The sequence below is a fragment of the Salmo trutta genome, chromosome 25 (genome assembly GCF_901001165.1).
Source record: "Salmo trutta chromosome 25, fSalTru1.1, whole genome shotgun sequence".
In the NCBI taxonomy this organism is placed as follows: Eukaryota; Metazoa; Chordata; class Actinopteri; order Salmoniformes; family Salmonidae; genus Salmo; species Salmo trutta.
This window is the reverse complement of record NC_042981.1, coordinates 23,486,589-23,498,857: the sequence shown is the minus strand read 5'-3', so window position 1 is coordinate 23,498,857 and position 12,269 is coordinate 23,486,589. Positions and strand designations below refer to the sequence as shown.

General features: G+C 46.2%; 1 protein-coding gene across 2 annotated transcripts in view; it reads right to left on the bottom strand.

Moving 5' to 3' along the window:
- The window catches only part of LOC115162185 (gamma-aminobutyric acid receptor subunit alpha-2), a 33,797-nt gene extending 26,694 nt beyond the window's left edge, over positions 1 to 7,103 (bottom strand). For both annotated transcript variants that reach the window (XM_029713245.1, XM_029713246.1), the window contains exons 1-3: positions 6,655 to 7,103; positions 6,138 to 6,223; positions 5,345 to 5,466 (exon numbers count right to left, since the gene is read on the bottom strand). In XM_029713245.1, coding sequence (XP_029569105.1) covers positions 5,345 to 5,466; positions 6,138 to 6,208 — 193 coding nt within the window. In that variant the 5' untranslated portion in view covers positions 6,209 to 6,223; positions 6,655 to 7,103. The remainder of the gene's footprint in view (positions 1 to 5,344; positions 5,467 to 6,137; positions 6,224 to 6,654) is intronic.
- Between the last annotated feature and the right edge of the window lie 5,166 nt (positions 7,104 to 12,269).

Sequence of the window (12,269 nt, the reverse complement as noted above, 5' to 3'; positions counted from 1 at the left end):
TCGATCTGTCCATCAGACTGGACAACCTGCTGGCTGCTCGTGGGCGTTCTCCTCGGGCCCTTTTCGTTCCACCTCCCAGTCTTCCTGAACCAACACCCATGGAGATAGGGGGGACTGCAGCTAGGAAGACTGGAGGGGGGGGTCTCTCCTGTGCCCACTGTGGTCGCAGAGGGCACACTGCCGACCGGTGCTGGAGAGGCTCACCCAGGAGTTCAGAGGGCAGGCAGAGTACCACGTCGACACCCCAGGTGAGTCAGCACCATTCTCACCCAGAGCCCTCTGTTGGTCACATACATGTCTCAGTGTCTTTTCCTGAGTTTTCCCCGCACTCCCAATATAAGGCGCTAGTCAATTCAGGCGCGGCTGGGAGTTTTGTGGACCGTGGGGTCACCCATAAGTTAGGGTTCCCCCTTATCCAGTTGGACCAACCCTTCCCCGTGCATGCCCTAGACAGTCGACCACTTGGGTCGGGCATGGTTAGGGAGGTTACTGCGCCACTGGTTATGGTGAGTCGGGGGGGTCATGAAGAGCGTATTAGCCTCTTCATTATTGACTCACCAGCATTTCCGGTGGTACTGGGTATTCCCTGGCTAGCCACTCACAATCCCAACATTTCATGGAAACAGAGGGCTCTTAAGGGGTGGTCGAGTGAGTGATCTGGCAGGTGTATAGGGGTTTTCATCGGTGCTACTACGGTTGGAGGTCCAGACCAAGTCTCTACCGTGCACATTCCCTCAGAGTATGCCGATTTGGCTATCGACTTCAGTAAAACGAAGGCGACTCAATTACCACCTCATCGACGAGGAGATTGTGCGATAAACCTCCAGGTTAACGCTGCATATCCCAGGAGTCACGTGTATCCTCTGTCTCAGGAGGAGACAGTGGCTATGGAGACATACGTCACTGAGTCCTTGAGGCAGGGATACATTCGGCCATCCAAATCACCTGTCTCCTCGAGCTTCTTTTTTGTGAAGAAGGATGGAGGTTTGCGTCCGTGCATTGATTATAGAGGTCTAAATGCCATTACGGTGGGTTTTAGTTACCCATTACCTCTCATCGCTACTGCGGTTGATTCATTTCACGGGGCGCGCTTCTTCACAAAGTTGGATCTCAGGAGCACGTACAATTTGGTGCGTATCCGAGATGGGGACAAGTGGAAAACTGCATTTAGTACTACATCTGGCCATTATGAGTACCTCGTCATGCCATATGGGTTAAAAAATTATCCAGCCGTCTTCCAATCCTTTGTGGATGAGATTCTCCGGGATCTGCTCGGTCAGGGTGTGGTGGTGTACATCGACAACATTCTGATTTATTCCACCACACGCGCAGAGCATGTGTCCCTGGTGCGTAAAGTGCTTGGGCGAGTGGTGGAGCATGACTTGTATCTTATATGTCAAGGCTGAGAAGTGTGAGTTCTCCAAACGAGCCGTCTCATTTCTGGGGTATCGCATTTCCAGATCCGGAGGGGTGATGGAATGTGACCGAATTTCAGCCATGCGTAATTGGCCGACTCCCACCACGGTTAAGGAGGTGCAGCGGTTCTTAGGGTTTGCCAATTACTACCGGAGGTTTATCCGGGGTTTTGGTCAAGTGGCGGCTCCCATTACCTCACTGATGAAGGGGGGCCCGGTGCGGCTGCAGTGGTCGGCGGAGGCGAATAGAGCTTTTTGTCGGCTTAAGGCCCTGTTTACCAATGCTCCGGTGCTGGCTCACCCGGACCCCTCTTTACCATTCATAGTGGAGGTGGACGCGTCCGAGGCAGGGGTTGGTGCTGTCTTGTCGCAGCGTTCGGGCTTGCCTCCTAAGCTTCGCCCCTGTGCTTTCTTTTCTAAGAAGCTAAGTCCGGCGGAGCGTAACTATGATGTAGGGGACAGGGAGTTGCTAGCTGTGGTTAGAGCCCTGAAGGTGTGGAGACATTGGTTAGAGGGGGTGCAACACCCTTTCCTCATCTGGACTGATCACCGTAATCTGGAGTACATCTGGGCGGCAAGGAGACTGAACCCACGCCAAGCCAGGTGGGCTATGTTCTTTACGAGATTCCAGTTTACTATCTCGTACATCCCAGGTTCCTGGAACACCAAGGCTGACGCACTGTCTTGCCTCTATGACGCCGAGGAGCGGTCCATCGACCCCACTCCCATAATTCCAGCCTCCTGTCTGGTGGCACCGGTGGTCTGGGAGGTGGATGCGGACATCGAGCGGTCAGAAACCCCTCCCCTAAATGTCCTGCAGGGCGGAAGTACGTCCCGCTTGGTGATCGCGATCGCCTGATTCGGTGGGCACACACACTACCCTCCTCGGGTCATCCTGGAGTTGAACGGACAGTGCGAGGTCTTAGAGGGAAGTACTGGTGGCCCACTTTGGTGAAGGATGTGAGGCTCTATGTCTCCTCCTGTTCGGTGTGCGCCCAGTGTAAGGCGCCTAGACACCTGCCTAGGGGGGAAATTACAGCCCCTCCCCGTTCCACAGCGGCCATGGTCCCACCTGTCGGTAGATTTCCTTACGGATCTCCCGCCTTCTCAGGGGAACACCACGATCCTAGTCGTTGTGGATCGTTTCTCTAAGTCCTGCCGTCTGATCCCTTTGCCCGGTCTTCCTACGGCCCTACAGACCGCGGAGGCCCTGTTTACACATGTCTTCCGGCACTACGGGGTGCCCGAGGACATCGTCTCTGATCGGGGTCCCCAGTTCACGTCCAGAGTGTGGAGTGCGTTTATGGAGAGGCTGGGGGTCTCGGTCAGTTTGACTTCGGGTTTTCACCCCGAGAGTAATGGGCAGGTGGAACGTATTAACCAGGATGTGGGCAGGTTCCTGCGGTCCTATTGCCAGGACCGGCCAGGTGAATGGGCGAAGTTTTTACCATGGGCGGAGATGGCGCAGAACTCTGCGTCATTCCTCCACTAACCTGTCGCCCTTTCAGGTGGTATTAGGATACCAGCCGGTCCTGGTGCCTTGGCATCAGAGCCAGATAGAAGCTCCTGCGGTGGAGGACTGGGTTCAGCGCTCGAAGGAGACCTGGAGTGCCGTCCAGGAGTGCCTGAAACGAGCTGTAGGACGGCACAAGGAGAGCGCTGACCGCCGCCGCAGTGAGGCCCCAGTGTACAAATCGGGGGACAGAGTCTGGCTCTCGACCCGGAACCTGTCCCCCCGCCTGCCCTGCCGGAAGCTGGGTCCGCGATTTGTGGGGCCGTTCAAAGTCCTGAGGAGAATGAACGAGGTGTGTTATAGGTTTCAACTTCCATCATATTACCGTATTAACCCCTCGTTTCATGTGTCTCTCCTCAGGCCGGTGGTAGCTGGTCCGCTACAGAACGCTGAGGTGCGGGAGGTCCCTCCGCCCCCCCTGGACATCGGGGGGGCCCCGGCGTACACAGTCAGGTCCATCTTGGACTCCCGACGTCGGGTAGGGGGCCTGCAGTACCTCGTGGACTGGGAGGGGTACGGTCCGGAGTAGACGTGCTGGGTACCGGTGAGGGATATTCTGGACCCAGCCCTGGTGCAGAGATTTCACAGACTCCGCCCGGATCGGGTCGTCCTCAAGGCCGGTGTCGGCGCGCTGCGGGAGCCGCGCGTCGGGGGGGTACTGTCACAACGTCCACAGAAGGTGGCGCCACTCCCCGGTCGAGCGGCGCTCGTCGTCACCGGCCTACTAGCTGCCACCGATCCATGTTTCATGTGTTTGTTAGTTATGTCTGTTTTGTGCGCACCTGTTTCGTGTTTGTAATTAGTGGAAGGGTATTTAGTTTGTCAGTTTCTTGTTTGGGGTTGTGCGGGATTGTTTCGTGTCTGCTGTTGTAGGTTGGGGAATTTATTTTCCTGTCATTTTTATATCTTAACGTTTAGGCGTTAGGGTTGCTGGGCTGCGTCCCGAATATTTTAGAAGACTGTGTTAGTCTTCCGTTATTGGAAGTTTCCCTGCCTTTTCGGCTTTATATTTTGGACTGGGTTTTCCCTTTATTAAAATACTACGTGTTTCACGTACCTGAGTCTCCTGCACCTGACTTCACCCCTTCCTGCAGAGCTATCTTATGACAGTCATCTTTAAATAATATCTACAACTAGATAAACAACATAAATTATAGCACCTTGTGGGCTATTTCTAGGATCCATGAAAAGCATTAAGTTAAGTTAAATCCTCATTAAACAAGTCAAGGAAGCATATTCAACCACACCAACACCTTCAGTGTAGGCTGTACTGGGAACAGTGAGAGGCTACAGTATAACCATCATCGGTCATCTTTAACGGACCAGATATTATAAATGACACCACTCACACCTAGGGATATACTTCGGCTGGCGCAAGTGCCAAACACGTTAGCTTGCCATTTAAGCATGTAAGAACTGGCGTTCTGGCATTTTCCACCCCATGCGCCAGGTTCAGCAATTTGCCTGTCTAGTATCAGGTCACTTGCACTGAGGTGGGAGGGGTGAAAATATTTGAGGTGTGTCCTTGAAAACATGCGCAAAAGTGACAATTTCATGCAGCGCAGGTCTTAGCGGTAATAAGAGGGAAGAGTGTCCATTCCCTCATTGATGGCTGTTTTTTTTGTCCTGCCCAATGCGTTCGCCAAGTAGCCAAGCCTATCAATCAGGGGCACAAATGTGGTTTTAGAAGTGGGGGGACATTATAAAATATATATAATTTGTTACTTCTGGATGGGAATTTTCAGCAAAGCCTAGTGACAGTTGTCATCATGACAATCACATTTGTACATTAGGTATTTTTTTTTAACAGAACTCCCTTGTGAATAAGACTATAGATCTGTGTACACCTTGTCCAGTGTCTATACTGCTCATCAGAACTGGAACAAAGGGAACCTCTCCTGGGAGCCATTGAGGTATACACTGACTGAGTGTACAAAACACCTAATAGCTCTTATCTCTTCTGTTTACCAGATAATACTGTATGTCTGTAAGGTTGTCCTGGTGATAAGGGGGATGCACATGCAAGCTCAGAAATGTATTCTGACATGCCAGACAAGTTTTTTATATATATATATATATATATATATATACAGTATATAAACAAGCTTGAAAAAAGAAAATGTTTAATCTCAAAGTAATGTAAAACTTTGAATAAATATATCCTGGAGTGCTATTGGGTAGGCAGGCTTTTGTTCCAGCCCTATTCGAACACACCTGATTCTACTAATCAAGGTCCTGCTGAGCAGATGATAAGCAGAATCAGTGTACGAGCAGGGTTGGAGTAAAACCCTGCACACCCAGTATCTCTCCAGGAAGAGGGTTGGCCATCACTGTTCCAAAATGTGAGATTTAAAAGCACTTTAAAGCTTCATTTCAATTGAATTGATACGGTAAGTATGACATGTTAGCTGCTCACCTCCAAGTCCAGGTCGTAATCGGTTGTCATAGCCATCCAGAAGGCGGTCCAAGATCCTGGTGAACAGAGTGATGTTGTTTTTGAAGGCCTCTGAAGCATATGCAGACGATTCCACTATTGATCTAAGTAGGAGAAACATAAATGATTGTGAGAGAGATGTGTGGGGAAAATTAATTGACGTAACAAATATGTAATTCAGTCAACCTCTCTGCCAACTTCCTCTTGATAAGATCACTGTGTGTTATTTAATTCATGTGGCTCAGTTTGTTTCGTACAAAGACAACCATCCTCACTCTCATTAGTTCATTATGGAATAGACCGTTCCACTTCGCCAAGGAAAGTTCTAAGCATTTCTGAAGAGAAACTGGAAAATACCAAGGAATTGTGCACCAATCAAGTTATCACATCACTGAGTTTTCCCCCCATTCAGATTCATACCAATGTTCTAACTCCCTGGAGCTGTGCGTAATCTTTACCCTCTCATTTACACGTCGCCGCGCAATTGGTGTCTCAGCTCGCCACACAAATTGTGCCATCGTGTTATCATGTTTTTTGTGTGCAAAATAGTGCTTTCACGTCAATAACAGCTATTTTCCAATCTAAGAACCATTTAGATCGGCGAAAAGCTATCGAGGCGATATAGAACGCGCAGACAAATGTGCAACAGTGTTCCTAGTACGCACAATCACTGTGTATTGTTTTTTTCTACTGATTTCAAATACTGTATATATATATATATATATATATATATATATATATATATATATATATTTGATAATACAACGAAACTTACCTTGACTGACACAGTACCATCAACGAGAAGAACACCGCTAGATAATGCGATAAGTCCCATCGCTCTCTCATTGCTGAAATCCAAACCTACAGAATGGGATGCCCAATTAAAAGGTAATATTCAGAGCACGAAATTCCATTCATGAAGACATTCGATTCAAATGCTGTGCGGTGCCATTCATTCTGAATTATTTAATTTTGATAACTAATTAATGTAAACGATTTATATAAACATTTTTCTCTTTCCTAAATCTAAAGTAGTCGCGCGCTTTATAGCCTACATGCATACTTCAAATTTGATGGCAACATGCAAATAAAAATTATTTCGACCCCTTCATAAAAAACAATAGGCCTACACATTTTAAAATAACTTATTGAAGTTATTGAAAACTCCATTATTATTTGCTGGAATGAGGAGCAATTAGATTTTTGGAAACGTTTTGGAAATCTCCAAACCTTCAAGGAAACTGTCGCGTTAGTCGCAGCAAAACAATAAGGCGGGTTGACAACAAGGCTACCTGACTAGCGCGAGGGATCTCCTTTTGATTTTCTTCTGACAACCCAGATGTAAAGTTGCGCCCAACTAAATTACACCCCAGGGATGTGGGAATACATCCGGAGTGGGTGTAAAGATGATAAGGACGAGTTTGACTATATTTCAAACCCTGGGAATCCAAAACACCGATTGTAGATACTGTCCACCCGTATACAAGTGCCGTGGTTCCCGGATAAATTCGTTATTGGCTCCCGCAGTAACCTGTAACCATGCACACGCGCGCCCAACTCCGTGTGTCTCGAAAGTCTGAGGAAGATGAGCAAGACAGATGTTCTAGGTCCTATTTATAGCTTCCACCCATTGACCGCCAGAATAAATCCCAGATTTGATATCAAATGAAATAGATGAAAGTTCTGTAAAAGCTGCTTTCTCTGCATCCACAAGCGCATCACGACCGTGTAGAAACAATAACTGGTTTTATTAAGTGAAGGAGCTGGAAAGATGCGAGGATGTTATGGGCGGCACTTTTGATGCGCTCACATGCGGCGTCACTTACCTCAGAAATGTATACTGTATGTCCTATATGCAGTAAACCTATGCCCCGCCTGCGAATTATGGCCTTGTCTTTTAGATTTGCAACACGTTGTTAGAGTGCAGTTTATTGTCAAGACGACTTTATAGCCACCATGCAATAGCGATTAAATATGTGCTTTCATGTGGGAGTGTTTTTTATTTATTGTTTAAATAAATGTATGTTTAAATATAAAGTAGTGAAATAGTTGATACAATGACAATGAAAAAAATGGAGGAGGGGGACATTAGGCTACTCAGTGATGGAGAAAAATAAATAGCTGGGGCGCAGCTAACTCTGAAGAGGAGTGCACGCTCCTATGTAAATGTCATAATGTCCATGTGATTGAATAATAGCCATTGATGATATAACTAACTCATGATGATAATCACTTCCTCAATAATTCAAATACAAAATCATTTTAGCATACCTTTCTTCACTGGGAATAATAATGACACATCTCACACACACTGAGCTTTTACACAATACATACTAGCACTTTTACTCACTTTCAGACCTTGAGCATATGAGGTGTGGAACTCACAAAAATTCTAATGAAATTAGCAAGATTTAAATCAAATCACCACACACTGTAGTCCAGTCTATTGAATGAGCAAATGCTCAGATATCAAATCAAACAAATAACACTTAAATCATATGACCACAATTCAACTCATGAAAAGCCTAACAGTCCAATGAAATGCACAACTCTCATTTAATGTAATTGGATTTGGAGTGTAAGGTAAAGGTAATACTCAAAGGTAATACTGTGTCTGTTTAGGCTTTCAGGCAGTATGTGTCTGTAATATCAACTACATATGTGAGAAAGGCTGGGAATAACACACTTCAAAGATAAAGACTTTGGCTAATAAACATTAATATATTTTGCCCGTGAGGTGGGGGAGGCCAGACCAAATATCAATTAGGGCACCCCGAAAGGCTGCATACAATGGGGAGTGTTATTGAGAATATAGGCCAATAATGTTTCTCGGAGACATTCTGTTCTGCTTTGTTCATAATGTATTTGTGGCAGACTTTGCCCTGCCCAGCAGGAGAAAGAGAAGGGGCAATTAACGCACATGGACTATGGTGTGAGACAGGGCCTGGGAAGAATAAGTTGAGTTTTGCAGGAGATGAGATGAGCTTCCTGAAAGAGCCATCTGACGTCTGAGAAAGCATGTTTGTTGAAAAGAGGGTCATTTAGGGGATTGCCAGCCTCCAGCTGAGAATCTACATGAGGTGAGATTGTGGGGTCACAATGACCTACCACAACAGACACTGCACAGAAGTTGGGTCCCATGGGTTACAACAACAAAAATGCTAAAGTATTATTACGTTTTGTCACTCACTATCTCAACAGGCCTGGTTTTGAACAACAATTCCCATCATAGAAGACCACATTTTTACCAGCATGTCACATACCAGAGGAAAAGAAACTCTAGGCCACCTTTACTCCACACACAGAGATGCATACAAAGCTCTCCCCCGCCTTCCATTTGGCAAATGTGTTGGGGGTTACCCTGGGGGTCAGGTGTGGGACTACACCAATGCCATGATTACTGTATATATGTGATAATCTTCGTATGCTTGCAAAGCACAATGATGGAAAAGTACTGGGTAAATGGAGATGTACTGCTTTAGTTCTCAGGCTGAGAACTAAAGCACCTGGTGATAGTCACGCAGGCTCAAGGCCGAGATAGCAGAGTGAGAAACCACAGTCTAGACATGTTTTTCTCATCTTAGATACTTTGTATCTAATCCAATGCAACAATGTTAAGATATGATTGACGGTAGGTTGTAAAAAAGAGTGTTGTCTCCTGTTTCGCCACACAGATCTTTACTATAGACTACAGAGGTATTCTGTGTGTACTTAGTCCCCTCCTATATTCCCTGTTCACCCATGACTGCATGGCCAAACACGACTCCAACACCATCATTAAGTTTGCTGACCACACAACAGTGGTAGGCCTGATCACCGACAATGATGAGACAGCCTATAGGGAGGAGGTCAGAGACCTGGCAGTGTGGTGCCAGGACAACAACCTCTCCCTCAATGTGAGCAAGACAAAGGAGCTGATCGTGGACTACAGGAAAAGGCGGGCAGAACAGGCCCCCATTCTCATCGACTGGGCTGTAGTGGAGCGGGTTGAGAGTTTCAAGATCCTTGGTGTCCACATCACCAATGAACTATCATGGTCCAAACACACCAAGACAGACATGAAGAGGATGACAAAACCTTTTCCCCCTCAGGAGACTGAAAAGATTTGGCATGGGTCCCCAGATCCTTAAAAACTTCTACAGCTGCACCATCGAGAGCATCCTGACCAGTTGCATCACCGCCTGGTATGGCAACTGCTCGACATCTGACCATAAGGCGCTACAGAGGGTAGTGCGTACTGCCCAGTACATCACTGGGGCCAAGCTTCCTGCCATCCAGGACCTATATAATAGGCGGTGTCAGAGGAAAGCCCATAAAATTGTCAGTCACTCCAGTCACCCAAGTCATAGACTGCTACTGCATGGCAAGTGGTACCGGAGTGCCAAGTCTAGAACCAAAGGGCTCCTTAACAGCTTCTACACACAAGCCATAAGACTGCTGAACAATTCATCAAATGGCCACCGGACTATTTGACCTCTGCAGAGGCTGCGATACAGACCTCTGCAGAGGCTGCGATACACATAGATTTTCTTTTGGTGAGCAGTGGGTGGCAGCACTGCGCCAATTTTGTGAGGCTTGTGCTGGTGAACCACAGACAGGAAGTGGCATGAGTGCAGACAGTTGTCTAGAGACGAGAGCATGCTGCCACTGCACAGCTGTGGAGTCCATGTTTGATTTAGATTGGGGGGGGGGGTAGCATCCATCAATTTGATTTAATTATTTCTTGCTCAGTGACGCAAACTCCATCTTCCCAATGTATCTCCATCTCTTCATTCAAAGCCTCAATCATGTGCATTCTTACTGACAGTTGTGGCTGCTTCCTGTGATGTATTGCTGTCTCTACCTTCTTGCCCTTTGTGCTCGTCTGTGCCCAATAATGTTTGTACCATGTTGTGTTGCTACCATGCTGTGTTGTCATGTGTTGCTGCCTTGCTATGTTGTCGTCTTAGGTCTCTCTTTATGTAGTGTTGTCTCTCTTGTCATGATGTGTGTTTTGTCCTATATTTATATTTAATCCCAGCCTCTGTCCCCACTTACCTGGGTGAAAATAAAATTGAATGTTAATGTATTTGTCTGGCCACCAAATCAAACTGCACAACAAAATATTTAGGAACATATGCGATCAAAATGGTGGCTTTAGAGACATGCATATTAGTCAATGCTGACCTATTATCTGCCTCAAACTCTGTCTCTCTGAATGCTATGGCAGTCCATGGCAGAGCTGAAATAAACTCACAATAGATTCTGCACTCGACATTTACAGCTTCACGTCTTTTGTCACTACTGTAAGTGAATGCTCAAATTACTGTAGTCTAAACCAGTCGTGGCTGTGACATTGTTGCAGAAGTGTGATTAGTACGATACAAGGCACTCAAATCATTGCTATAGATTACACCTTTCACCCTGAGGGATTATTTGAAAGGGAAATTCCCTCAATCCATGTCTGTTCCTGATTCCATTAATGCAGAAAGATAAGATTCTCAGTCTGACCCTATAAGCGAAAGGCTTCTTACCCTCAGGAGAAATGTGTATACAGCACTGAACATGTCACAACTGATTTGAGCTGCAGGAAAGGCAGCTTGGGATATGTTCGGTCTATGAAGTAGTAACATCACTGTATACATCTAATAGCATCCATGTATCTAAATATGACATGATTCAGTATCTATTTTTTTATGGTGAATTTCTGAAAATAATATATGTAATGTTAGTGATACTATTAGGAGGGCTTTAGGACCTTATGATTGTAAATTACCTAATCTATTTCTAACATTTAATAAGATCAGATTTCTTTCCAATCATATCCGTTGCATCTGTCTACAAATCCTAGCATGCTTATCTGTCTGTGGAGCACACTGAATGTTGAGCAACATTGTCTCGATATCCATACACAGAGCCTTCAGAAACCTTTTCCACATTTTGCTGTGTTACAGCCTGAATTTCGCAACAAAAGGGAGACAACGTGGAGACAAGGTGTATCAAAAATATATATTTATTAAATAAAGCAACTAAGAAGTTAACAATGGCATGTGTAATCAGTAATCAGTAATGTAAGTGAGTGTGTTGCATACTTGAATGTAATATTGCAGAGTGTTGAAAGGTGCCAAAGCAAATAACCAAAAGAACCACCAAACTCCCCAACCAATATCAACAAGGTGTCTGCGTGGAGAGAGTCTCCTCAATGAATGGGGAAGAGGTCCATTTATCCTGGGAAACACCCGAGCCCAGGTGTTTCCCATTCATCTGACGACCCTTCCAACTCCGCCCACCGGCCTCCTAATAAAGAAACAAGAACAAGAGAGAATACGGCAGACAGAGTGGGAGGGTCGTCACACCCCCCCCCATAAAACCGGGGACCAACAAGGGCCCCGGAACAACGTACCAGCCTCTGCGTCCCAATTTTACAAGAGGTTACATGTTCACCTTCCATTTGCCCCAACCAACCTCCTTCTCCCCAGTCCTCAGCAACCTTTATATATAAGGGAAGCAACATTTAAGAGGAAAGGAGAACACAAGACCAGGAGGGAACAGACAGGAACGACAGAACACGACAACACCAAACAACGGTCAGTCACATAACTGTTCAGGAACAGGGCGCACGAGAGAGCGCATCAGCAATCACGTTATCAGTTCCCCGGATATGCCTCACATCGAGATGGAAGGATTGTAAAAATAAACACCATCTCATTATCCTCTGATTGGGACACATCATGGACCTGAAAAAGGTGAGAGGGTTATGGTCGGTGTAGACCACAATAGGTACTACCCCCGACCCAACATACACTTCAAAGTGTTGTAGCGCCCAAATGAGTGCTAGCGCTTCTTTTTCAATGACCGATTAGTTCAACTGACAACGGTCAAATTTCCTGGAAAAGAAACTAACAGGCCTCTCAACCCCAGACACATC